Genomic DNA, 27,532 nt, shown 5'->3' with positions numbered 1-27,532 from the left:
TCCCGACAGTTCCAATGACTAATAGATGTTTTAGTTGGGGTTTTAAAAACATACAATTCACATGCCATAGTGTTTATTCCTCTAAAGTTCAGAATCCCGTGGGATTTAGCATATCCAAAAACGCTGCAATAAATGTCTTGTCATTGTTATTACTTGACATAGAAATGAGCAAATGCTCCAAACAAGGGCCCTCACCCCACCACTCCGAGAGCTGGTTTTAAACAGACGCCAGCACTACTGTTTTTTGATTGGCTAGGCAAGACATGATTGTGGCTGTTGCTGACAGCCTTGCCTTTATGTTTTATTTAATAAAAATTAAAATATTAAATGCATATTATATAATACATTCTAATGTGATGTTTTTCTGATTATTTTGTAGTAAGAGATGAAAATTTAGAGTACCCTTTCAGAAATGGGTTTTGACAATTGATGTTTGGTGTAGTACCACATTGAACCACGGTGGGGCACTGTTCTCATGCTTTTTTTTCCCTGCTCTCCCAGTACACTGAAGGAACGGTTTGGTATACCTCAATCTTTTTCTTGTTTTAGATGTTTGTTTGTTTGTCTTTGAAGACAAAGTTTTTCTGTGTAGAGTTTTTCTGTGTAGCCCTGACTGTCCTAGAAGTTGCTTGGAAGATTAGGGTGGCTTTGAGCTCAGAGCTCCGCCTGCCTTTGCCTCCTCAATGCTGGGGAGAAAGGCATGCACCAACTGCTGTTTTCAGATTAGCCTAGAACTCAGTATGTAACTCAGACCGACCTTAAACTCACAACTATTCTCCTGACTCAGCCTCCTGGATGCTAAGTTTATAGATGTGAGCCGTCATGACTAGATAGGTCCTTGATTGATTCCTTCATGTTGACTTTGTCAGATAGTCATAAAATATTTATTATTTACATGTAGTAGTGTTTCTGCTGGAAACTGCTCTGATAAGGAGAGCTATGATCACAATGACTGTTTTGTTGTTAATGTTTTTATTTTTCCTCTTCCTCCTTCTCTTTCTTGGTGTGTGTGGGGGTGGAGGTAGGCAGAGTCTCACGTAACTCAGGCTGGCCTTGGACTCCTGACCCATCTGCCTTGCTTCATGAGTTTTGGGGTTGCATTTTTCTGATGGTTAAAGATCCTGTATCTTTTTCATACATTTATTGGCCATTTCTACTTCATTTTTGACAGCCATTTGTTCTTTATTCCATTTATTGACTGGGTTGTTCCATTCTTTGGTCTTTAGTGCCCTTAATCTACTCTAGGAATGACTCCTCTGTACGTCCAAGGCTTCCTGTGGTCTGTTTCTATCACGTGTTGTTTCCTTGCTCACAAAAGCATTTTACTTTCAAGCAATCCCATATGTCAATTCTTGGGATTCCTTTCACAAAGTATTTGCTGCTGTTTTGAAGTGTTTTCTCTGTGCCTTACATTAACAGTGTTGGAGTTTCTCGTTTTCTGTTAAATTATTCAATCCATTTTCCATTTTGAGTTAATGCTCATAGAGGGTTAGTGATGTGGCTTTAGCTTCATTATTCCATATGTGATACCCAGTTTTCCCAGCACCACTTACTGAAGAGGCTATTTTTATCTAATGTACGTTTCTGGCATCTTTGCCCAAAGTCACATGACTGCGGCGTGTGGTTTCATTCTGGCTCTCCTAGTACATCGACTTATATGTCCATTCTTATGTCAGAGTCAGCTGCTTTGTCACCACGCTCCTCTTCTGGAATTTGAAATCAGATATTGATTGTGTTCCCTCCAGCATTTTCTGCTCAGGAATGTTCTGGATATTTGGCATTCTCTGTGTTCCATATGAATTTTAGTAATTTGTTTCTCTTTCTGTAAAGACTGTCATTGGAATTTTGATGGGGGTGCCATTAAATGTGTAATTTCTTTTCAAAATAAAACTGTTTTCATTATACTCATTCTTCCGATTCATGAGCACAGGGGCCCTTTCTGTTTTCTATAAGATCGTTCTTCTAGGCTTTAAAATTTAAGGGAGTCTTTCACTGCCTTGGGTGGATTTGTTTCTGTGTGTTTTAAGATTATTATAGCCAGGCAGTGGTAGTGGTTCACATCTTCAATCCCAGCACTCGGGAGGCAGAGACAGGTAGATGGATCTCTGTGAGTTCGAGGCCAGCCTGGTCTGCAGAGCGAATTCCAGGACAGGTTCTAAAAGCTACAGAGAAACCCCATCTCGAAAAACAAAGCAAAACAAAACAAAAACACTATTATGAATGGAATTATTTTCCATATTTCATTCTCGATGTGATTGTTGTTGGTATATAGAAAAGCTGCTGGTTGTTGTATATAAATTTTGTTTCCTGGTACCTTGCTGAGAGTTTTCCAGTGGAGATGATAGGATATTTTATGTATGCAACTATGTTGTCTACAAATAGGAATAATTTGACTTCCTCTTTTCTTGTTTAGCTTCTTTTATTGTTTTAGCTAAGACTAAAAGAACTGTATTGAGTAAGAATAGAGAAAGGGAATACTTTCCTTATTACTCTAGCTAAGAAAGACTACAAGGACTATATTAAATAAGAGTGGAGAAAGTAAACACTATGTTTTTGCTCTTGATTTAATGGAAATGATTGAGTTTTTCCCCATTGAATACAATGTTAAATATAGGTGCCTTAGTTGGGTTTCTATTGCTGTGGTAAAAAACACTATGATCAAAAGCAACTTGGGAAGGAAAGGGTTTATTTATTTATACATTAAGATAACAGTCTATCATTGAGGAACATTGGGACAGGAACTCAAGCAGGGCAGGAACCTGGAAGTAGGAACTGAAGCAGAGGCCATGGAGGATCTCTGTTGCTTACTGACGTGTTCCACAAGGTTTGTTCAGCCTGCTTTCTTACCATATCCAAGATCGGCTGCTCAAGGAGTTGTACTGCCCACAGAGAGCTGGGCCCTCCTCCATCATTTGTTAATCAAGAAAATTCTGCCACAGGCTTGCCCACAAGCCCATATGAGGCGTCATTTTCTCAACATAAAACTAGCCAGCACGATAGGTTTGGAATAAAATATAGCTTTTATTACGCTGATATGTTTCTTTATTCCTAACTTTTCCAGAGATTATTTTTAAATCATGAACGAATACTGAACTTTGCCAAAGGCCTTCTCTACATCCGTTGAGAAGGTCCTGTGGCTTCTGTCCTTGAGTCTATGAATACACTGTATTACTGTATTGATTTAAGTATCTGTACTGTCCTTGGAAGGAAGGCCATTTAATCAGAGAATGATCTTTCGGGTTTGAGAACTTCTACATTCATGTTTTTTGGGGGATTATCTTAGAATTTTATTATTGTTGTTTGAGTAAGGGGCAATGCTGGCTTAGCAGGATGAGTCTGGTGTCACTCCTTCCCGTTTCTTGTCTCATAAAGCAGTTTGAGGGATGGTGTTATTTCTTTGAAGGTCTAGAGGAATTCAGCAGTGACTCCATCTGTAGCTGAGCATTTTTTAATTAGGAGACTTTATTACAGTGTCAATCTTGGTAATTGTTATAGATCTGCTTAAGCTATTTATATCTATTGATTTTATTTTGGTAGGTCATAGATATATAGAAATTTATCATTCATTTCTTATAATCTTTCCAAAATACTTGAATATTTGTTCCAAAATATACTCTAGTGATTCTCTGAATTACATCAGCATTTGTTGTAATCTTTTTCTTTTCATCTCTAATTTTATTCATTTGTGTCTTCTTTTTCTTTCTTTTGGTCAATTTAGCTAGGATTGTTTGTTCTTTTTGTCTTCTTGAAGAACCAACTCTGTTTCCTTAAATTTTTTTTATATTGTTCTTTTCACTCCCGTTTCATTCATTTTATATCTACTAATTGGAAATTTGACTTGTTCTTACTTTTGTAAGACCTTGAGGTACATTACTAAGTTATTCAATATTTCTCTGAGAAAGGAAAAGCTTTAAAAATTTATTATTTGTGTGCATGTGCATGCATGAGTGTGTGTGTGTGTGTGTGTGTGTGTGTATGTGTGTGTAGAAGTATGTACACTGTGCATATGGAGGACATAGGACAGCTTTGTAGAATCAGTTCTCTCCCTCTGCCTTTATGTAGGTTCTGGTGGTTAAACTCAGGATATCCAGTTTATAAAATAAGAACTTTTGCCCATGGGACCATCTCCACAGAACCTTCTCCTCAGCTCCTTCCTCCTGATTCCTTTAATGTCCTATTCATCATTCAATAGATTGTTATTCAATCTCTGATAGATAATTTGTTTACTTTATGTAATTTCTCTTGCTATTGATTTCTAGTTCTATTCTATTGTGATCAGATAAAAATATGAAAAGTTCGATTTACTTGTATTTTCTAAAACTTGTTTTGCTTTGTAGGCAAAGTGGTCTATTTTAGGGAAAGTTCTGTGAGCTATGGAGAAGAATGTGTATTCAGCATTTTGTGTAGATTCTGTGACCATGTGTCAAGTCTGTTTGATTTCTGATGTGAATTAATGCTGATGTTTCTTTGTCAATTTTTGTTTTTGTTTTGTTAAGAGTGGGATATTGGAGTTACCTTCTATTGTTGTATTTAGTTCAAGTCTGTCCCTTTAAATCCTGTGGCCTTTGTTTCATGAAATTGGGTGCGCTAAATTTTTAGTACACATTTGTTTATAGTTATAGTTTCTTCCTGATAAATTGTTTCCTTAACCAGTACAAAGTCACCTTCTCCTCACACACACCTTCTTTTGATTATTTTGAGAGAGGGTTTCTCTGTGTAACCCTGGCTGTCCTAGAACTCACTGCAAACCAAGCTGGCCTCAAACTCAGAAATTTACCTGCCTCTGCCTCCAAAGTGCTGGCATTAAAGACAGGTACCACCACTGCCCAACTTCTTTATTTCTTTTCACTATTGTGGTTTAACATCTGTCTTGTTGGATATTGGTAGAGTTGCCTCTGCCTGCTTTCTAGTTCCATTTACTCATAAAGCTTTTCCCCCAAGGCCTTGTAAGGCATTGTGAAGAGGTGTATTTCTTACAGGCAACAAATGGGTCTTGTTTTTAAATCTAATCTGGTAGTTTCTGTCTTTTGATTGAAAAATTTAGACCATTAACATTTAGAGTTATTGAAAGGTACACATTAATTGTTGTCATTCTTTTGTTTCTGTATTTAGTATTTTCCTATTCCTCATTTGCTTATTTACTGTTTCAGTGTGCCTTATTCTTTCCTATGGCCTCTTAGATATGTTTATCATTCTCTTGGGTGTGTGCTAAGTTACTGGGCATGAAAATTCTGTGATTTGTGCTTGTCATGGAAAGTTTTTCTTTCTCCTTCAATTATGAAGGGTGACTTTGGGGAATATAGTGATCTGTGTCACCACACCTGACCTTTTAAATTCTTAGTCTGGGATTTCATTTTATTTACTTCCATTGGATTCCATTACTATAGAAAGTCATGTTGCTTTGAATTTTCAATTCTCTTATGTTTCTGCAGTGGAACTTGTACATCTGGGATTAAGTCATTGGTTGAAGTTGTTGATCAGCTATTTCATTTGAAATATTCCAATATCTTGTGGGGCTGGATTTAAAAAAAAAAAACTCAGTGCTCTCCTTCCCACTGGACTGGGGCTATAACTTAGCGGTTAAATCAGATCCTCAGATACATGTTTAGGACATTGGGTACAATCTACAGTACAGGAACAAATGGTCTTTGTGTAATCTGTGTGTACACGAGTGCAGATTGTCTCTATGTATGTTATATGTGAATGCATGCTGGCGTTGTGCTCACATGCCTAGAAGCAGGTGCAGGGTACCTTTATGTCGCCTTGTTTGAGTGTAGGTGTTGATCCCATCTCTATGTTCCTTCTCTGATTATTTGGGTGTGAGCCTCAGTGGATAGCAGAACCTTTGTGGTAATATGTGCTTCTTAGGTTGATTTTTTTTGTTGTTTGCCACACAACCTAAGTCTGGTATGGTTTATGGTCCAGGCAGTAAGTATTTTAACTTTCAGTCTGTAGGTTCTAGAAGGGACTGTCACCCGGCTTTCAACTGACATGCACCCTAGTACCTTCAAGCATTTGACACTATGTCGGGGACAAAGGATTATATAGGCCAGCTTATTTTAGACAGCATGGTTCTGATATGGATAGCCACCATGGGCCAAGATAACTAATGCCGGACTTCTCAGAGACTGTGAGTCAACACAAATGGCTGGCACCAGATGTTTAGGGAACCCAAAAGTAAATGGTGATGTCATCCACTGTATGACTCTTTTCAGCAGAGTGCCACTTTTGTGTCATTCTGTGTAAATATGGCCATGAGGTCAGAGGTCTTCCTTTTTGCCTTTGCCTCCCATAGCCTGCCTGTGTGTGTCTGTTTATAAGTCCGTGTGCCTAGCTTCGTGTGGTCCCAATGCAGGGTTTACCTCTGTTCCTGGGCCTGCCTACGTGTGGCCAATGTTCATCACTGTGCCTGGGTGCCCGTGGGCAGCTGCGGCAGCATTCATGAATAAAGTTCACCTTATCTGCCACAATCCCTTCAGCCCTTGAGCCTCCCATGACCCTCCTCTTTTTCTGGCATCGAGTCTTGGTCCTCACACACTACTTGTCAACTCAGGGAAGCTAATGTATCTCACTGCAGCCTGTGGAGCTCCTTCCATGTAGAGCTGTGAGCAGTTTGGAGTCTTCAGAACGAGTTATGCAGGGAAGGACTTGGCTTCTAAAGGCCCCTTGTCCCTGACTCATAGGGGTCTGTTTAAAATGGCTTCTTGTTGCTGCTCCTATAAGATTCTGAGAAGAGAGGATGTGCCTAGCACCTGTCTGCTGTACAGACCACACGATTCCTGTCTGGACTGCACATCTAAGTGATTGTGCCGTGTTGATTACACTGTTTGGAGCTTAGATGTGTGCGGCCCTACCTTCTTTGACCTCCATCCCTCCTCTTTGCAGGTACATATCTGTTGCCTCCTCTCCCTCCGTCTTTCTTCTTTTCTCTCTCTCTCTCTCTCCCTCCAATAAACTATACTTAAGATACTCTAGAGTATAAAAGAATTTTTCAAGGCTCTTTTTTGTCTTAACCCAGGTTTCTGTCCACTGTACTGCTCTCTTTCTGCTCTGGGAAAAGAGCATTCCAGAATGACCTCTGAACTCTCTCTTGTCCTGTTTAAGTATTTTTTTTCCTTTCTGTTCTTTCTTCCTTCCTTCCTTCCTTCCTTCCTTCCTTTCTTTCTTTCTTTCTTTCTTTCTTTCTTCCTTTCTTTAAAACTGAGTGGTTTTGTTGTTTGTTTGAGGTTTGAGTTGATTGTTGGGGTGTTTGTTTATTTGGGGTTGGGGTTGGTTGTTGGGGTGTTTGTTTGTTTGTTTTGTTTTTCTGTCACCACCCTTATAGGATGGCTGCTCCCCAAGCATCCTGCTTTATCCCCTAGGAGAATCCCAGTAGTCGACGCTTGGGCTTCACCATCCTCCCAAAGTTGGTTCCTGTGTCTTAACTGTGCTTTTACTCCATGTTGCTGCACACTAAACTATTAGCAGTGGTCATCTCAGGAGCAAGTGAAATTAATTTACTTTCTTTTTTTTTGTTTTATATATATGGGGCTCTTATTTTGGTTCTATTACAGAAAAAGACAGATAATAAAAATGAATTCTGAGGTGATTTCCAGGAAGCTGCTACATCCTTCCAGTGTGTAACTATCAATTGACAGTGGATCATGGTTTATATGTTTCAGATTGCTGATCGCAACTGCAGCCGGATGTCTTACTATTGCTCTGGCAATAATGATGTTCCAGGTTCAACTGCAGCACCAAGACCGGTCAGCAAAAAGGTAAAGACCAAGTTGGTATGAGGATAATCCTAGCCCAAGAAAGGATTCACTTGTGTCTTCATGTTCAATTAAAAGTAGACATTACATGTTTTCTGGCCATGTTTCATGTCCAGATAATACATGCATACACACACACGGACAGAGAAGGGGTGGGGAGTCTTGTCTCTTCTTTCTTACCATTTTATAATTATTCAGCAACTCAGTGGTTCTTCAATTTAACTGTGCATCTGAACCACCTGGGAGGTTTCTGTAAACTGTTTTGTAGGCCTTTCTTCATTGTTTCTAGTTGAGTCCATCTGAGCTAGGTCCCAAGAACTTAGATTTCAAACAAGTTACCAGAGCTGGTCCTGATTTAGATATCCAACTTTGAGAACCACTGTTTTCACCTCCTTTTTAGGGAAAAGTAAGCTGGTGATAGCTCATCCTCGATAAAAGCAAATCACAAAAAAAAATAAATCTTATTTCGATACTGTATGAAGTCATATGCCTTTTTGGTTAATGATCTCGGCTGAGACCAAGTGCAGTATGGACCAATCTGAAGGAGTCTTCATGCTGACCTTAACTCTGAATTCAGAAGCCATGCAAAATAGGGAATTCCTGAAGCCAGCCAGCCTCCCCCATCAGCACAGTGGATACAGTCAGAGAGGAATGAATGGTAGCTACTTACATTGAGGTCCAGATATCTTTCAAGATCATGTTTAAATGCAGATACGCTAACTGCAGTTATAAACGAAGCTGTTTGCAGTCACTAACAGTGCAGGAAGATTTTATTTCGGCTCAGTTTGACCTGGAGGATGAAGATGGGGAATTGGAGGCGCCTCTGAGCCTGGTACTGTAGACTCTGCAGTAATCCAGGCACCGCTGTCAGCAAGACATTCCAGAAGTGAACTCTGAGAGGAAAAGCGAAAGAATGTGTGGTTAGGCCCCAAACTAACTGATCACCTACCCTAAAGTTTAACATTAGGCAGTCACGCACACTGGTCCCAAGTTCTGCTTTCCATTAAAAACTGTATGACTTAAGGCTGAGCATGGTGGCATAGCCCTTAACCCCCAGCACTCAGAAGGCAGAGGCAGAGAAATCTCTGTGAGTTCAAGGACAGCCTGACCTACATAGAGAGTTCTAAGAAAACAGAGCTACATAGTGAATCTCAAAATAAATTAAAAATAAATAAGATTAAAAAAAACCTAAAACAGTCAACATACTTGCCTAAAGTCTGACTTCCTTAACGTGTATGCTGTTTGGTTTGCAGTTGGCTTGCTTTGATCTGGAATGACCAGAAGGGAGTCGGTTTTATTTCAGGGGGTAGTTTAGCCAATGTGTTGCCTTCATAGCACAGCAAACAGTTTTGCTGCTTGGCTGTCTTCTATAACCTCTGGAGCAAGGTGTTCTTATAATAAATAACACTGTCCAGTAAGCAACATAAATTGCATTAAGAAGCAGCTTATCCTTGTCTAATCTCTTCCTGCCTTACGACTCTGGCAGACAGACTGACCTAGTTCTGGCAGTTAACCCTATGGCCGGTGGAGCATGTTTTTCTTCCCTTGGGAGTCTGGGCGTGTAGCGTGTTATCACGTGCGCAGTTGGCAACCAGCAGGGTTAGCACTACCCCCACCTCTCCCAGATGGCACAGCCCCAGCCTCACATCAGCAAACAAATGTGCTCCCATGTGTTAAGACTACTAAGGTTTAGCCTACCTGCTAGAGACAGGGAAAACCGAGGATGGATTGAACTGACCAGAGGATGGGAAGGGAGTGAGTGGTGGATGGATGGAACACTCCAGTATCTACCCAGAGATTTTTCTGTTTGTCTCCTTTCCGTTTAGATAAGTAACCCTCAGATTTGATGATCTATAAGACATTCACTGTCTAGTAAAATTTATTGTGTACATACTATAGTATCCTGTGGATTATTTGCAGGTTTGTAGTGAACAGTCATTGTTGCAATCAGTTTTTGCTTTAGATTGACTTTGAAATCTAGCTTCCACATAGAGCTGTGATATTTGAGTGCTGAAATAGTTTTCATTCTCCGGCCTCCTGAGAAACAACACAAGAGTCTGACTGTGTTTATTCTCGGCTTTGTGTGTATAAGATGGGTGAAAAGCACAGGGGATTCCTGGCCATTGCTTCTGCATTTAGTTGGTATGGTGCTGTCTTGATTTGCCCAGGACTGAGCAGGTCCCCGAGATGGGGGCCTTTCCATTTAAAGAGCAGAAAAGTACCAAGCAAACCAAGGTGAGTTGCTAGCCTTAGTTTTGATCCTCAGCTTCTTCCCCATCAGGACGATTATCTAGAGAATGAACAAGTACCCGGCTAGGTGGAGGAGTGGGAGGATAAGGAAGTTAAAACACACTGTCTATGCAGCATTTGATACACAGCAGTCAGGAGACTGGACAGAACAAGAAGGCCAAGCATAGCTCTGAGTGAGTCTTCAAACAGTCCTCTGGGACAGGACTTTAGAAGTCTTGAGAGTTGGGGGTTGCATGACCTTCACAGCATTAGGACTGACCTCCCTGGGGTGATGGGATATAAAGAAATGACAGACACGTGTCCAGGAAAGCTGGGATCCAGTGGACTATGGGCTCTAATGGAGACACCCTAGCAGCATGGAGACTCAGTGTGCTTGTTCTATAACCTGAAGGAGGAGGCAGTTTAGTTAACCGCAGTAGGGAATCTCTGTAGGGAAGCAGTCTCAGGCTGCAGTCCCCAGGGAGCAGGAAACCGTGGTTAGTACTTTTTGCACACACTGGCAACATCAGTGCTTGGACCAAGGGAAGGTCTTGCCGTTCCATATGCAGTTCTTGGCATGGCTGTGCTCTTGTCAACAGTACCGTTCACTCAGGACCTCATCCTCTCCACCACACAGGATCATAGTAACGTGTCTGTCCAGTTTGTTTTGTTTTGAGACAGGGTCTCACAATGTATTCCTACCTGGCTTGGAACTCACTGTGTAGACCAGGCTGGCCTCAAATTCACAGAGATCTGCCTGCCTCTGCCTCCTGAACACTGGAATTAAAGGCGTGCACCACCACACTCAGTCCTTTTTTTTAAACTTTTCAAGTGTGTGTGTGTGTGCATGTGCACGCGCATGTGCGCGTTTTAATGTAGTGATCTGCTCACCAACCCATCCATTGCATTTCCCACACGAAGCTGCAGTGGGACTGTGCAAAGAACAACTGTCCAACCTGAAAGGCATTTGGCTGTCATCCACACAGTGGTCCTCAGAGCGTGGCCCTGTACCGGCAGCACCAGTGTCCCCTGGAAAGCACGTTAGACTGCAGATTCTCAGCTGCTGCTCCAGACCTTCTGAACCAGATTTTTTTTTTTTTTTTTTTTTTTTTTTTTTTGGTTTTTCGAGACAGGGTTTCTCTGTGGTTTTGGAGCCTGTCCTGGAACTAGCTCTTGTAGAATTTCTAATGGCAGCATGAGCTAGCTGAATGCTGCTAGTCTCTAAGACTTCTGATTCACATTCAAACTTGAGGATCATTGCTGCCAACAAAGCAGTCTTAAGGGTAGAAAGAGGAATGCTTGCACGGGCTGTGGGACTTGAAAAGTCATTCCTCTTTAACACACACCACAGTTCCCAGTACTTCCCAGGAGGGCTTTTTCATAGAGTGCCGCTGTTATTCCAAGCCTGGGGCTATGGTGTAAGGCCACCCTCTGCCTAAGTGTTTCAGCGCTGATATTGCCACCTGTCACATATGGCCTGGGGTATCTTGGATTCATGCTTCCGTTACTAACCAGCTATGATGTTAGCAAAGAAGAGCAAGGGGTTTTAAGGAGTTATAAACTTGCCATCACAGCCTGGTTTGTATTTGTTTGTTGTTTAGCATTTTCATGAGGAGCTCGCCCTGCAGATGGTGGTCAGCACCGGGATAGTGAGAGAGACGGTCTTCAAGTACGCCTGGTTCTTCTTCGAGCTTCTGGTGAGATTCTCGCATTTGTATCTGTGTTCAGTCGGGCTAGCAAAGCACACATGGGAAAGGCAGAGTTTCCTGGGCCAGGACCTGGCTGGAAACCTCAGATTGTTCCTCGAAATGCAGTTCTCGTTCACCCTCCTTCCATCTTCCACCAAACTTTATTGACTCTGCCTTGAAAAGTCAACCCCATTCTGCACCTCATCATGGTTCCCACCTGGTCAAGTTCCCACATGGTTATCCCTCATGTGCTTCTTGCAGCATCTTTCTTTTTCTTCTTCCTGAACCCCTTTTGCTCTTAGCCCATCCCTCCTGCCTCAGGCAGCCAAAATTAGACAGAGACTGTGTCAACCTCTTCAATGGTTTTCAGTATGCTAAAATAAAGTGCCATTTTAAAAAAAATCATAGCTAAAATACCCTTGTATAAACAATCCTACTGCGCACCTCTGTCTCATGCCATGGTTACAATTTTTTTTTCCCTTTTTGTTCCTGGAAAGTACCAGGCCTGGCCTTTTTAACCTAAAGGGTTTTTTTTTGTTGTTGTTGTTGTTGTTTTAATTCCCTCTCACAAACTGCTATCCCCAACACACTTTCTGTCCCGCTTAAACGTCGCCACCCACAGGCCATTCTCTGCCCACCTTACCTGTAATGGGTGCTCCACTTTACTGTTCTCCTCTTGAAGACCCCACTCATCCCCTTGCCAGCACTTGACACAGCTTGCCATTGCTTTTCCTGTCTCACCTTTCAGATTTCTAGGATGTGGCCTATCTTCATTATTCGGTCTTCAGTCTCAACAAACTATTTGGTATCATACAAGCAATAACCAGCTACACTAATATCGGTAGTTCCTCCATTCCAGACTAAGAATAGGACTAAGACCGACTTGTATTTCAGTACTAATGGACGTGAAATGATTTTGTCATAAAAATCATTAAGAACAGAGGCTTGGGGAGATGACTCGGTTAGTAAGAGCACCTGGTCCACGAGATGAGAGCCTGAGTTCAGATCCCCAGAGCTCACAGACGAAACTAGGCATGACTGCATGTGCCTGTGACCCCCAGCATTGGAGGACAGAGATAGGTGGATCCCAATAGCTCATTGGCCAGCCAGTCTAGCCAAACTGCAACCTTCAGGTTCAGTAAGAATCTCTAGGTAATATGGCAGGGAGCAGCAGCAGAATGCATCCAAGGTCCTGCTTTAGTCTCCACGTGTGTGGGGTGTGTGCACAAGCAACCGCACTCTCACGTGCACGCACCACACCCATATGTACCCCCTACACAAAGATCATAAGCATATCCCCCCTCTTTTGTGTAGTAATGGGGATTACACTTGGGGTCTGGTGTACGCTTGGCAAGCATTCTGTTACCATCCTCTTGTCCCCAGCACGGCAAGGTTTCAGCCTTGCTAAAGGGAGATGCAGAGTGAAATGACAGCAAATGGAAAAGATGTGGAATCGCAGATGAGAAGTGGCTGGGACACGGGTGGCGCCGCCTTGTGTGTGCTGGCTTCCTCATTCTGACTTTAAGTGAATAATACTCTGAAGAAAACCCAGCAGATGGGGCTGGAGAGATGACTCAGGGGTTAAGAAAACCCAGCAGAATTGTTGGTTTTCTCCACGTCTATCCAAGGCTGAGAAAGCAGCCATACTGAGCACTCAGACAGACAGGGGAAAAGGAAATGAAGATAAGCATACATCGGGACAGAGAAGGGCACCGTGCGCCCCTGAGTTAAGAACCTAGCTTCTTACTACAGAAACAGTCTGAGATTTGAATCCCTGGAGTATGAGCACACCCAGGCCTCGTCTGAGAACGGCTCCAGTGCACTGACTCAGACCCCAGGATCACATGGGCACCTTTTCTCTGGGGGAGTGGAGGAAACACAGTGCACTCTCCTGTCTTCCCAGGTGACCTCAAGCCATACCTACAACGTGCTAGTCCCCAGCACCTAGACTTGTGAGTCCCAACCGTAGCTCTAGGGCCCTGAGATTTTGACCAATTCAGCAGCAGATCTTAGTCTACAAGCCAAGCTGGTTAAGGCTTGTGACTATAGCTGGTCAGCCTTTGGTTAATAGCATCATCAGGGTATTCACGAGCTCTGTGGTCTGGCACAGAATGGACTGGCAGCAAAACTCATTCCCCTCTTTTTCTTGAGCATGGAAAGTATTTTAAAAGCCAAAGAAACTATGTCCTGTATGTCCTGCTTCTGTTTCCTGTCTTCATCTATACATAATTCATAAAATCATCCCAAAGTTAAGTCAAAATTGCTGATTAAGAAAAGTGAAAAATAGATCTGCCTTAATTAAAGTGCTTGGTTATTGACTCATGCATTTGCACTCACCTGAACACACTTCATCTGAACACACTTCAGCTAACTACTCTTAGACCTTAGGCAACACTTGTTGAAAAAGCACCCAAGTCCCTGGGGCACTGACTCGAGCCCAGCTATGTGAGGGTTATAGTAGCAACTCTGCAGGCTCTTGAGACCATCCTTGAAACCCTGTGAGACCCTTGCTTATCCCCACAGCACACACCAGGGCTAGAAAGATTTGGCATCCTGCCCAGCCAGGGACAGGTAGAACCTCTTTCTCTAATGCTCTGGTCCATGTTGTTTCTTTTCACTATTTTCACGGAAAGGGTGAAAATTGCTTCTTGGTCTGGCATAGTTCTTACTAAGACTTGTTTGGCCCAAGACAAAGTGACATCTACAGTGAATACCCCCCTCTTACCTCTAGGACCCCCTTGAGCGACACAGATGACATAATTTAGAAAAGCTCGCATGGATCAAAGGGCTTTGATGGGGTTGGTCAAAATGCAGACCCACCAAGACAGCAACTACGCAGGGCTCTACAGACTGTAGCCACTCTGGCAGGGTCTCAGCAACTGAGAAGCCTTTATCAAAGGCCTCTCCCCAGGGTGTCTGCAGTGTTACAGGGGCCAATAGACTGACTGGTGAGGCACCCAGGGTGCAGCAGAAATAAATAAATCCTTTATTTATCTAGCCGCCTCCTTCTAAAGAATCACAGAGGGGGCATTGAGCAGTTGGGGCATTGAGAAATCTAGAGGCAGAGAAGGGGGTCCACTTGATAGGACCACCCTGTGGCAGTAGGAGTGACAAATGACCAGACCTTTCACCAGTGATTTCAGGCTACAGCCTCCCATTCACCAAAGGGAGGAAAGGGAAGTGAACAGAAACCTAAACAGTCACAGATGCCGAGGACCTGGAAGGAACACTGATCTCAGACCTAGCCGGTACTCTGAGTCCTCCAGGCATTGCTGCACGCTTACCTGGCCTATGCTCTCGGAAAGCGAGTGAAAAGAACATCCCCTAGGGCTTAGGCGGCAGAGCTGCGGCAGTTTGACACCTCCAGCTGTGCTGGCCACCAGGTGCTAATGAACAATAACCTTGTCACAGGAGCCAGTACACTTAGTTCTGGTGCATCTCACGCTTTATAATGAATGAGCCCCTGTGTGACTAGAAGTCACTGATTCAGCCCTTGGAGGCCCGGAGGAGGTAACTAGGTGACCCAGTTCCTCTGGGCATGTCATTCTGCACGAGGGGTTTCTGAAAGGTATCCATTCTCAGAATGGGCCACAGAGACAGAGTGTGGGAGAAACTGTTTTTCCGCCTCCCCAAACCCTACAAGTGATGGGTTGAGCCCCACTGATATTTCTGCTGGATTCTTCTGTGGAAAGCCAGGGATCCAGGAGCTGGCAGGTTGCTAGCAGTCTGGACAGAGGCCATCAGAGGGAGGTACAGCATTGTGAGAATTATTTATTTGGTTGTGGGATGGCCAAACTTAGCAGGCAGGAGCTGAATGCAACAATGAATTCGGCAGCCCGGCGCTAGGGTGGGTTAGCCAGCAGAGGATCAGGATTGGGGTCACCTGAACAAAGAAGCCTTGTCCTCCCTGGCCATTGCCTGGGAGTGTAGTGAGAGAGATACTTTCTTTGAACAACAACAACAACAACAAGATGGTGCTCTGTTCCCACCCCTCGTTCAGGTCCTCTCACCATGTGGGTGTGGATCTTTGGGAATATGGATATGTTTCTGTCTGTGTGTCCTGGGTTAGATAGTACCCTTGGGTTAGGAGACAGCCATGTTCTTCCATTGGGTTTGATGTGCCCAGGTCTGTGTGTGCTAGCCAGGGCATTATGTGAGCCATGGATCAGAAAACTGATCTCTCCTTCCCTCTTGCATAGCCCTCTCTGGCTTGTGCCTTGTTTGTCTCGGTCTTGACAGGTTTATGTCAAGGAAAGAGAAGCAGACTCTGCCATTCCTGTATGAAAGGCCCCGTGTTGTTCATCAGCGTGGAAGTCAACTTCCGAGACTGCAGACGGGGCACATGTGGGTGGATCAGCTTTCAAGGGAATCACTTTTCTATTGTTGGGTTTTTTTGTTTTGTTTTTATTTATTCATTTCCTTGCTTTTTGATTGGCTGCTGTTGTTTCTGCTTGCTTGCTTTGAGGTAAGGTCTCACTGTATACCCCTAGCTGACTGGAACTTCCTATGTAGACCAGTCACACCTTAGACTGGTAATAATTCTCCTGCAGCCCTTCTTGAGTGCTGGGATTAGAGGTGGGTGCCACCAGGCCTGGCGGATAGTTGCTTTTTTTTACCACTATGCTCTGACCAGCCTGTACGAATTCATGCGCATGATTTCAGAATGTCGGCCCATGGCCACAAGAAGTCCCATAGTTTGATAGAGAGAAATCGGACAGTTTGCCTCATTCTGTGGCAAAATATCCGGAGGAAAATAAGGAAGGAAAGGTTGTTTTAGCTCCCAGTTCAAGGCTCCAGTCCGTCATGGCGGGAAGGTCATGGTGGCGGAGCCTGAGGCCTCCACTGTCAGGAAGTAGAGCTATGAACACTTTGTTCCCCTCCCTTTCCTCATTTTGCTCAGCCTGGAGACCAGCCATGGAATAGTGCCACTCACAGTGGGCAGGGCTTCTGACTCCAGTTCACCTAATCATGCCCGAGGCTTATCTCAGGGAGATTTTTGATCCCATCAAGTTGGCAGTCAGCAATAACCACCACCCCAACCTTTCCAGTCAGACTGTCCAAATAACTCTCAGCAAACTCGCCCATCAAATTCTGATGATGCCAAAGTAATATATGGATCCTAGGATCTCCTGGCCCAGGAAGAACCCGAAAATTCTACATGATCTAGATTTTAATATATAGTAGGCATTAAAGAAGTATTATACTAGTTAACAAATGATTAATTGATTAGTTGACTATAAGTTAGGCTTAAGAAACTTAAAACACAATTTTCCCTAGAAGCTGAGCAAAAATGGACCTTATAATGTGACATGTCTCAAAAACATATATTTATATCCTCCAGAGGAAGTGTTCTACTTGATGATTAAATTTCTAGATACCCAGCAAAATCCTGACCAGCTTCTGGAAAACAATTGTTTGATTTTATTTTATTATTATTAATTTTTTTTGGTGTGCATCAGATTTATCTGGAGAATTTGTTAAAACTGAGACAGCTAGGTGTACTCTGCAAAATTTGGCTCCTGTATCCCTAGAATTGGTCTTAATTTTTGTATTACTAAAATGTTCACAGCTTATTCCAGAGCTATGTGTTTAAGAATTATTATTTGAAAGACAGAATCCAAAAACTTCACATAATAAACTTATCTCAATATTTATGTGCAGTAAAATTCTATGTGTATTTAAACAGTACAGAAGTTGTTTGATTTTAAACTCAATATGGGAGGGGCATTTCCCCTTGTTCTCCTCACTGTAGTTTCAGGAAAGGAAAAGTCTTTGTATCCAGACAGCATTATAAAATAATTGCGTGTCTTGTGTCATATAACATAACAGCTTGCGCAGTTCCGGAACTCAGCCTCACGCTGTCTTCCAGGACGTAGTCTGTTGGGGATGGGCTGTCTTCTGACACTGGATCTAAACTGCTAAGCTGCAGGTTTTGCCAGCAGATGAAGGGAGCCCTGAAGAAGGGGTCAAGAAGAGGACACTGTGCCCACTTCCAGGCACCATGGCAACTGTTCTGTGTGTCAGAAGCATTTTGTGGTTCAGAGCCAGCTCGGGCACCACCAGCACCACTAAAGTATGAGAAAGTCTATTGTGAAAGAGATTTCCTTTAAGCCATTCCCCTTCTGCGTGTTGTACAAGCAGGTCACCAGTCTCCATGTTGACATTGTCCCCTTCCTCTATAGGTGAAAAGCATGGCACAGTATGTGCATAACCTGGACAAACGCGATAGTTTCCGGAGGACTCGCTTTTCTGACCGCTTCAAGGATGACATAACCACCATTGTTAATGTGGTCACCTCGGAGATAGCAGCCCTTTTAGTGAAACCTCAGAAGGTAACTGTGTGTCTTCACTTTCTAAATTGGTTCCTGTAAACATTTCTCTTTGATAAGTAGAAAAAATCAGCCTCATTGGAAAACAGTAGTTAAAATATAACAATGGTTAAAACATGCTGGACCAGCCCCTGAGGTGTAGTTGGGGATAACAAGAAAATTACAGTGTGGTTTATTATTTAAATGGTTTTATGAGAGAAAATATTCTTTCTCTTGAAAGGTACAACCTGAAGTCTTATGGAATGAATAGGAATCATATTTACCACCTACTTGAAAAGGGTTTCAAAAAATATTTTTTTATGTAGAAAAAGTGATAATAATGCAAAGTTTGCAAAATGTCAGGTGTCAGTGATGTGGTATGATTCCTGTGCCAGTCTATAACTTGAAATCATTTCATAATTAAAGTGTGTGTGTGTGTGTGTGTGTGTGAACTTAATGGGCCAGCGAGGTGGCTCATGGGGTAAAGGTACACAGAGTGAAGTCTGATGACCTGAATTCCATCCCCAAAACCTACCTGGTGAAGGTGGAAAACTGTTGGCAGGAGCTTCTTGTTCATCCTGGCCACCCAGAACCAAAATAATCACACAGAAACCGTATTAATTAAATCACTGCTTGTGCCGTTAGCTCTAACTTCTTATTAGCTATCTCTTACATATTGATTGAACCTGTTTCTATTAATCTGTGTATTGCCACGTGACTGTTGATGTGGGAGTCCCCTCTGTGTGCTGTGATTACCATTAATGAATAAAGAAACTGCTTTGGACCTATAGCAAGGCAGATCTTAGGTAGACAGGGAAAGCTAGGCTGAATGCTGGGAGAAAGAAGGGTGGAGTCAGAGACGGCCTGGGGTAGATAGCAAGACTCCATGTTAGTAGGCCAGGACAATAAAAACTAAAATTTTATAGCCCAAAATAGGGTTGGTTATATACTTATAATTATACATGTATAAAATAAGACAAGTGGAAAAAAATACATCTTTATGTTCAGCGTCACTCAAAAAGGATGACAGGCCGATTTAATAGGATCTCCCTCTCCCAGAGTCCATACCAGGGGCCTGGGAGTTCCTGTCCAGGATCAAACAGTGTGATTTGTGTGCTTCTGTGCTCGTTTTATTTTATTTTATTTATTTATTAAAAATTTCTACCTCCTGTCCTCCCATTTCCCTCCCCCTCCCCCCTCCCCCCCCCCTCTCCATTCCTAAGAGCAGTCAGGGTTCCCTGCCCTGTGAGAAGTCCAAGGTCCTCCCCACTCCATCCAGGTCCAGGAAGGTGAGCATCCAAACAGACTAGGCTCCCACAAAGCCAGTCCATGCAGTAGAATCAAAACCCAGTGCCATTGTCTTTGGCGTCTCAGTCAGCCCTCCTTGTCCGACACGTTCCGAGAGTCCAGTTTGATCACATGCTTCATCAGTCCCAGTCCAACTGGCCTTGGTGAGCTCCCATTAGATCAGTCCCACCGTCTCAGTGGGTGGACGCCCCCCTCGTGATCCTGACTTCCTTGCTCGTGTTCTCCCTCCTTCTGCTCCTCATTTGGACCTTGGGAGCTCAGTCCGGTGCTCCAATGTGGGTCTTTGTCTCTATCTCCATCCATCGCCGGATGAAGGTTCTATGGTGATATGCAAGATATTCATCAGTGTGGCTATAGGATAAGGCCAGTTCAGGCACCCTCTCCTCTGCTGCCCAAGGAACAAGCTGGGGACATCTCCTTGGACACCTGGGAACCCCTCTAGAGTCCAGTCTCTTGCCAACCCTAAAATGACTCCCTTAATTAAGATATATACTTCCTTGCTCCCATATCCACCCTTCCTCCATCCCAACCATCCCATTCCCCCAAGCTCTCCCCAATCCTCCCCTTCTCCATTCTCTCTCCCCACCTCCTTTTACCCCCACCCCACCGCCACCCCTGTGCTCCCAACTTTTGCCTGGCAATCTTGTCTACTTCCAATATCCAGGAGGATAACTATGTTTTTTCTTTGGGTTCACCTTCTTATTTAGCTTCTCTAGGATCACGAATTATAGGCTCAATGTCCTTTATTTATGGCTAGAATCCACTTATGAGTGAGTACATCCCATATTCAGAGAATTACAGACCAATCTCACTTATCTGTGCTCACTTTAAAGGAAAGCGAGCAGGCGGAAAAGATCAACATCAGCCTGGCGTTCTTCTTGTATGATCTTCTCTCGCTCATGGACAGGGGCTTCGTCTTCAACCTCATCAAGCATTACTGCAACCAGGTGAGTGCTCCTCGGAGCTGCCAATTCAGCTCCTTCTCCCCGTCACCAGTGTTGCTTTCTTCAGTGTGACCCCTACACATCTTGAACTTTCACCCGGTCTGTGCAGTGTGCAGGGTTCTTCAGCCACGCTCAATCCCCCAGAGTCCGGGTGTGTGTATCAAAGCAGTCAACGGGTCAAGGTCAGGAAACTGAACGTTTCTTAACAACATGATTTCTCCCAGTTAACATTTAAGAGAAATGACAGGACTATGTGTTTAATCTTTGGCCAGAACATTCAAGGTTTGGGACTGGGAAATTGCTCTGTAGATAAAGTGCTTGCTGTGCAAGCGTGAGGACCTGAGTTCGAGACCCAGCACCTACCTAAAAACTGGCAATGAATATGTCTTACTTCTGTGCTCCTGGAGACAGATTGGAAGTGGAGATAAGCAGAGATAGGCAGATCCCTGGGGCTTGCTGGGAAACTATAGAAGAAAACAACTGACATAGTCATAGCCGCGCACGCGGGCGCGCACACACACACAGGAGTGAGGGAGAAACCAAAAGATGAGGTTTCTTTTCACTTATTAGGATTATTAATTAAATTGTGGTTGTGGGTTTCTAATGTTAAAAAGCCATTGAACTCAGAGATTGAACTCCCAAGAGCATGAAGTATGTATTTTATAATGCAGCCCAGCCTATCAGCATTAACTCTTCCCCAGAGGTTCTTGTTTTGAGACAGGATCTCACTGTGTAGTACCGGCCATCCTGGAACTCTGTAGATCAAACTCACAGAGATCAGCCTACCTCTGTCTCCTGAGTGGGATTAAAGATGTGCACCGCCACACCCAGCTTTCTCCCCAAAGTTTTGGGTGTAATTCTTGGGTGTCCCCTTCAGAATGTCCTAGTAGTAAGAATATAAACAGCAGTTATGGCTGCTACTTCTCTTCGTCCTTATTTCTTCTCTTCACCATGTCTGCTGCTTTTCCCACAGCCCCCACCACTGTCCCCGTCCCAAGTTGGCATCACCACCATCACCACTCTCAGAGTAACGGCTCTAAATCTCTGCTTCTATGGCTGTCCTTTCTTTGTCTGGAAAATGCAAGGGTTCTCCTCTGTGGAACTTTGAGGGATACGACACCTTATCCAGGAGAAGAGTATGACTGGAAGAAACAGTGACACAGGATCTTCCCTGAGCTGGCCCCATGAAAGAAAAGCCCTTCCCAGTGAGACCCTCCAGAGACCTCCAGTGAGGGGCCACTCGCCATCCAGGGGAATCAGGACCATCTAAAGAAGAGTGGCCGGAGCTCAGGCGTGGTTGGGGGCTGGTGATGGGTGAGGTTGCTTCACAGCACAATGGGGGGTCCGAGACAGAGAACTGGAGAGGCTGTAGGTATCTAATGACCACAAGGCTCTCTCTACCTTCCCAGTGGGCAGCAGCTGTGTAGTGGGGACCCAGCCTGGCCTTTAAGAGCTGAGTCATCTCTGCAGCCCTTTGAGATGCTCTTGAGAAAGAAATCCAGGAGGACGGCTGCCACTAAACCCATTGCTGTTGCTCAGTTTCACACAGCAAGTGTGTGGCAGCCGCACAGAGGTCTGTCAGGTTCTGGACTTGGGATTCCTAATGTGCTGAGCTGTACAGTGAGCGCTTGGCAGATGCTGGTGGTGCCTACATAATTGAAAACACTTGATAAATTGTTCATTAGTCCATCATAGATTCTGATTAAAACTATCAAGTGGCTAACTTTTATCCCAGCATTCACAGAGGTAGAGGCGTGCAGATCTCTGTGAGTTCAAGGCCTCACAGAAAGTTTCAGGATAGCAAGGCTACATAGTGAAACCTTGTCTCAAAAAAAAAAAACCTTCCTATCAAGCTATCTCTTCTTAACTGGAAACTGTAAAGTGTATTATATCTAACAACAGGGTTAGCATTCTAGCAACATTATTAAATAATTTAGCTGCAATGCTTTTAAGTATTAAATTATATATCAAACAGCTAATGTTCATTTGAGATTACAAATAAGGCATATTTTAAAGATATATTAATAATTTCTTAACTTGAAGATTTTTTATTTGTGGAGTTAAAATAGTTTGAATTTCTTTCTATAAGTTTTCTCGTGGTCTTCTACTACATAAATGCATTATTTTATAATTAAAAATAAAAATTGTTTTAATGCTTTCAGAAGTTTATTTTAAAATTGATGGATAAATTAATATTTGTATTAAGAAATTATTTGACCCACAATACTTTTTATGTTTGGTTGGGGTATTTTTTTCAAATGTCTGAAAGTTGAAGACATTTCTGTCCTAACTAAAGAAAATGATCTGTTTTCAAACTTTCTTGGGGAGTCTACTCATAAACTTCCATGCCCTAAAAATTTGAAGATTAATCCAAACTGACAAATTTTAGGATGGTCAAGGAAAGATAGCCCTGCTGGGAGGTAGTGGCACACACCTTCAATCCTAGCATTCGGGAAGCTGAGGCAGGTGGATCTCTGTGAGTGCAAGGCCAGCCTGCTCTACACAACAAGATCCAGGACATCCAAGAGAAACCCTGTCTTGAAAAAGAAAAAAAATAACTGATTTTAATGAGCCTTTTAAATACTCTGGAGATTTTGTAATAAATATATATTATGAACACTGATGATTTAAAAATTCTCTCAATAAAATATGAAATGCTCACTGTCTAAATCCACGTGGAGCATGGGAGATCAGCATTAACATCATATTTGTCAACATACTTTCATAAAAGTAAATCCTAAATTACGAAGGTTCATTTCATTTTATTCTGTTTCTCATACTTTTTCAAATCATTATAGGAAATTAACGTTTTGCATATTAGAAATACCCTTAAGTGTTCAAAAAACTACTTGAAGCTTATTTCCAAATGATTAAATGTGTGAAAAGTCAAGATGGGTGTATGCTGGTATGGTAAATGCATATCAGTTCTAAGGAAGTATGCATACAACGTATAGTCGACACAGAGATGGTCCCTGGCTTATTTACATAACACCCCTTTCCCAGCCGAACTTCATCAACCCCGAGTTTCCTAAAGGATGCCCTAGGTAACAAGAAAATCCTAAGGAGGCACCCACATCTTTCACCCGCAACTGCCTGCACCTGTGGCAGTTCCCACCAGAGTAAAGAACAGTGAATTCTTCAGCCCACTAGGCTCCAGGGCACTGTGTGCATATCAAATGCAGGTCCATCTATTTCCGAAGCTTTAAGATGGATGTGGGGAAAGGTGACCCCCAAAACAAGAGGGCATGGATAGCTGTGCAGGACCATTTTTCTTTCAAAATGGAACTAAAGCCATCCACAACACGCAGCCACCTTCTTCAGCTGTTAGTTGGTCACTTTTTGGTGGCAGTGTTTAGTTTGGCCTCTGCGACACAGTAGAGCTGTCAGAAGACGTGTCCCGTGGCTGTGCTGAAGACATATATTTCTCAAGCTTATTGTCTACACAGGTTTGCCATGGCGTTGATTAGACTTCTGTGAGGATGAGACAAGCGTTCTCATTCGGGGCTGCTGTTCAGAAGAGCAGTAATTGAAAGCTGGCCGGGCTCCCAGAATGGCGTCTGTTGCTCTGTCAGATTAATCTTTACTCAAATCGATGTCTTACAGTCCAGAAAAAGTTGTTAATGTCTGTTAAACTCAGCTCTGGTTATCCTAGACTAAGCGTTTCTTTCCTCTGTGTATTTCCCTCCAGCTGTCAGCCAAGCTTAATACCCTTCCAACGCTCATTTCCATGCGACTGGAGTTCCTGAGAATCCTCTGTAGCCATGAGCATTACCTCAACCTGAACCTCCTCTTCATGAATACAGATACTGCCCCAGCATCTCCCTGTCCTTCCATATCCTCCCAGGTAATCCACCACCTGAAGGCAAGAGTCAAGCTATTTTATTAATTAGCTTATTAATAGTTCAATCATGCATCTCCTATAAATGTTGGTCTTACTACTTAGAGAAAAAAAAAATAAGCTATTTAAACCAGATCAATTGATGTAGATATGGGCGATAGGCTGCCCTGAAGCTGTGACATCTGAAATGATGGCTTATAAATCAAATAGTTTGACTCAGGGGTCCCTAATGAGGCTGACCATATAGAAAAGAATCGGAAGCCTAGAGATTGAGGAAACTTAAGTCTTCCTTTGTCGGAATTAACCGATTATTATTAGATTTATTATGTAAATGCAGGTTTAATATATTTGCAAGTACAGGGTTCCAAAGTCAAGTGTGTTTTGTAAACTTGTCAACCTCATTTTTTGTCAAAGGCCTTAGAGAGGAAGAGGTACTGGAGGGGGAGGGGGATGAGAAGTAATGATTCCCAACATAATTTGACTGTGGCAATGACCTCATTCCCCTCCTCCATAAGCTTCTCAAGGAATTAGTGTCCTCTAGAAAACCCTTAAGGAAATCTTATTTTACAATCATGTTCTATATCTGGGACAATTCAGATATTTGTTAAGTATTTTCTTGCCAACAAACCTCTCCACTGATGCAAATAATCCCAATCAAACCAAATCAAACCGAATTAAAAGATATCCAGGATTAATTGGGTGCCTGCGCTCTCTGGTGGTCCCGGGAAACACAACGGGGGGAGGGGGAATGCGGAGCCAAAAGACCATCAGAGAGGAAAGGGGAGATCACGTGTTTATTCTTTGGGGGACAGTTTAAATAGCCTGTGGGGGTAGTCTTGACCTTCCCTGGGGAGGGGGTCACCATTTGGTGGGCTTTCTCAGAGGTGGAGTTTGGACTGAGGCAACTCCCAGAGTAGGGAGCTTAGAATGGAGTTTTCTGCCCAGCATTCCAAAAATGGATGCCAGGGGACTGGGATGGAGCCCCCGACTAAATAATATTCAGAGCAACAGGCAAGATATCCCAAGATAGCATTAGATTCTATTCTGCTATATATCCTTGATTTTTAATAGTAGTAGTAGTAGTAAAATAGGAAGAAGTCAGCTTAGCTATCTGTTCCAGATGGCGTACTCAAAGTTAGCTACATGACCATCATAATGTGATCCAGGACACAGGTGAACAAGGACCAGTTCCATTATCTGTCTGCTGTAGTTTGTTCAGTGGGATGAGTCCTATGACTCCCCTTGCTGACCTTGCCCGGGGTCCTCTCCCTTCATTCCTCTCCTGGCTACCCCAAGGAATTGACAGGACCCTACCCAGCAAAGTGCAAGGACTTACAGAAACACTCATTTCTGCTGCCCTTGGTGAAGGATGCCCCTGGAGTAGGAACACAGGAAAGGAATAGCCTAAGGACTGCCAGCAACATTCAGACAGTGTGCTCAGGCAACCTTTCGGAAAGGGTGCTGGGAAAACAGGCTCTAGCATGGGTCTGGGTGCAGTCCTTGTTTCTCTGTCTACATTTATCTTGGGCTGCTTGTCCATCTGCATCTTTTGATATCAGGTGAGTGAGGAGAGTATTAGCTGGGTTTTTTTGTTTTTTTTTTTTTTCTCTTTTCCTCTTGTTTGGCTGTTCTGAGAACCCAGCAGTGTTAGGCACGTACTCTCCTGTTGAGCTCTACCCCTAGCCTAGTTTCTCAATAGGCCCTGCATGATCTGCTCTTAAACTCATGCCAGCCAGTCAGTGCATGCAATATCTGGCCGGAACTCTGTAAATGCAAGCCAGAGCCGTTTTGATTCCAGTTCTTATTGCTCATCAAGCTTCTGTTTATATTTCTGCAGAACTCAAGCTCCTGCTCCAGTTTCCAGGACCAAAAGATTGCCAGCATGTTTGACCTGACCCCGGAGTACCGCCAGCAGCACTTTCTCACGGGGCTCCTCTTCACAGAACTGGCTGTTGCCCTGGATGCTGAAGGTGATGGGTAAGTGTCCGATTCCTAAAGTGGAACATGAAGGGAAAAAATATTAACAATGCCTCCAGTTCTGTTGCAAGGAGAAGGGCCCGCTTGTTTGTCCCGGCTGCCCAGCTAGCTTAGCTCTGAAATAACCACACCAAAATTGTATTAATTAAATCACTATTTGACCGAATAGTTCTAGCCTCTTATTGGCTAACTCTCACATCTTGATTTAACCCATTTCTATTTATCTGTATATCGCCACGTGGCTGTGGCTTACCAGGAAAGATTCTAACTGATGTCATCTGTCTCAGGCGGAAGATCCATGGCTTCTCTGTGTCTCTACTTTCTTCCTCCCTGCATTCAGTTCTGTCTTCTCCGCCTACCAAAGTTCTGCCCTATCAACTGGGCCAACGCAGTTTCTTTATTCATTAACCAATGAAAGCAACACACAAACAGAAGGAACTCCTACACCACAGTTCACCTTCTTAGGTATATAACAAGACCCCAGAACTCCACCACCTGCTAGTTCCAAGGATGAGCACGCCTGTCTTGATGATACCCACGGAGTATAGTAGGACGAGGGATTATAGGACCCAGGAAATGACCTTGTTTTTACTGTGCTGGGAATTCAACCCAGAGCCTCACACACACAGTAGGTGTGCACTCTACCACTGAGACTCATCCCCAGCCCCAAAAAGGCTTTTTTGGGGAGCAGAGGGAGGATGGGTTTGAGACAGGGTTTCTGAAGTGGATCCAGGGCCTTGCCCAGACTCAGCACTTTTGACAAGGTGTGCACACCGAGAGGAAAGACCAAGATGCCACTTCCCAAAGCTGGCAAAGGAAGTGACAGCTAATAAGAAAGCAGCTGGCCTGTGTCTAGATGACAGTTCTGTGGTCAAGCCTTCCCAGGTCAAGAGAGCCGCTGTGGGCACTGTTCTCGTGGATCCTCTCACTGTGTGTGTACCCGAGCACCTGGGTGTACGGCAATGTCGTGTCTTACTTGTTGGCTCCCAGCTTACAGCCCCTCACAGTCTTTCCAACTGAATTCCACTTTTTCCGGTAGAATTTCCTTTCCTATAACTAACATTTTCTCAGCAACCAAAAGCGCCCTCAGCTAGTTTGCGGATAAGGTCCTGAGAGAAGAAAGTTTCAAAACAGGAGAAATCACCCGTTTTTATTTTCTTAATTGCTGCTTCTTAATAAGTACCATGGCTTTAAGTGATTCCCGAAAGTATCTTTTGTGTTTGCCTTAGCAGTAGTCTTTGATTTTCTATTTTTGTTCCACTTGGAAACAGCCCCAACATCTGTTCCTGGGCCTTGTAAAATTGTTGCTGGGGTATTACTGGCAATAAGGGAGTGTTTACTCAGAGATGGTGTTAATTATGTCTGATCAGGTAGATGCCATCTGCAAACACACCCAGAGAGGAGCTAATTAGCACCGTCAGTGTTTTGGGCAGCTTGGCCATCCCTCAGTTACTTTCCTAGAAAGCCGTCGGAAATACTGTCAGGA

At 43.4% G+C, this 27,532-nt stretch overlaps 1 protein-coding gene across 3 annotated transcripts in view; it reads left to right on the top strand.

Moving 5' to 3' along the window:
• The window catches only part of Dock8 (dedicator of cytokinesis 8), a 196,684-nt gene that overhangs the window by 123,948 nt on the left and 45,204 nt on the right, over window positions 1-27,532 (top strand). For all 3 annotated transcript variants that reach the window (XM_057777797.1, XM_057777798.1, XM_057777799.1), the window contains 6 exons: window positions 7,662-7,757; window positions 11,585-11,680; window positions 17,854-18,003; window positions 20,121-20,234; window positions 23,920-24,075; window positions 25,907-26,046. In XM_057777797.1, coding sequence (XP_057633780.1) covers window positions 7,662-7,757; window positions 11,585-11,680; window positions 17,854-18,003; window positions 20,121-20,234; window positions 23,920-24,075; window positions 25,907-26,046 — 752 coding nt within the window. The remainder of the gene's footprint in view (window positions 1-7,661; window positions 7,758-11,584; window positions 11,681-17,853; window positions 18,004-20,120; window positions 20,235-23,919; window positions 24,076-25,906; window positions 26,047-27,532) is intronic.

Source organism: Chionomys nivalis, chromosome 8 (genome assembly GCF_950005125.1).
Source record: "Chionomys nivalis chromosome 8, mChiNiv1.1, whole genome shotgun sequence".
Lineage (NCBI taxonomy): Eukaryota > Metazoa > Chordata > Mammalia > Rodentia > Cricetidae > Chionomys > Chionomys nivalis.
This window is presented reverse-complemented; position numbering and strand designations above follow the sequence as displayed.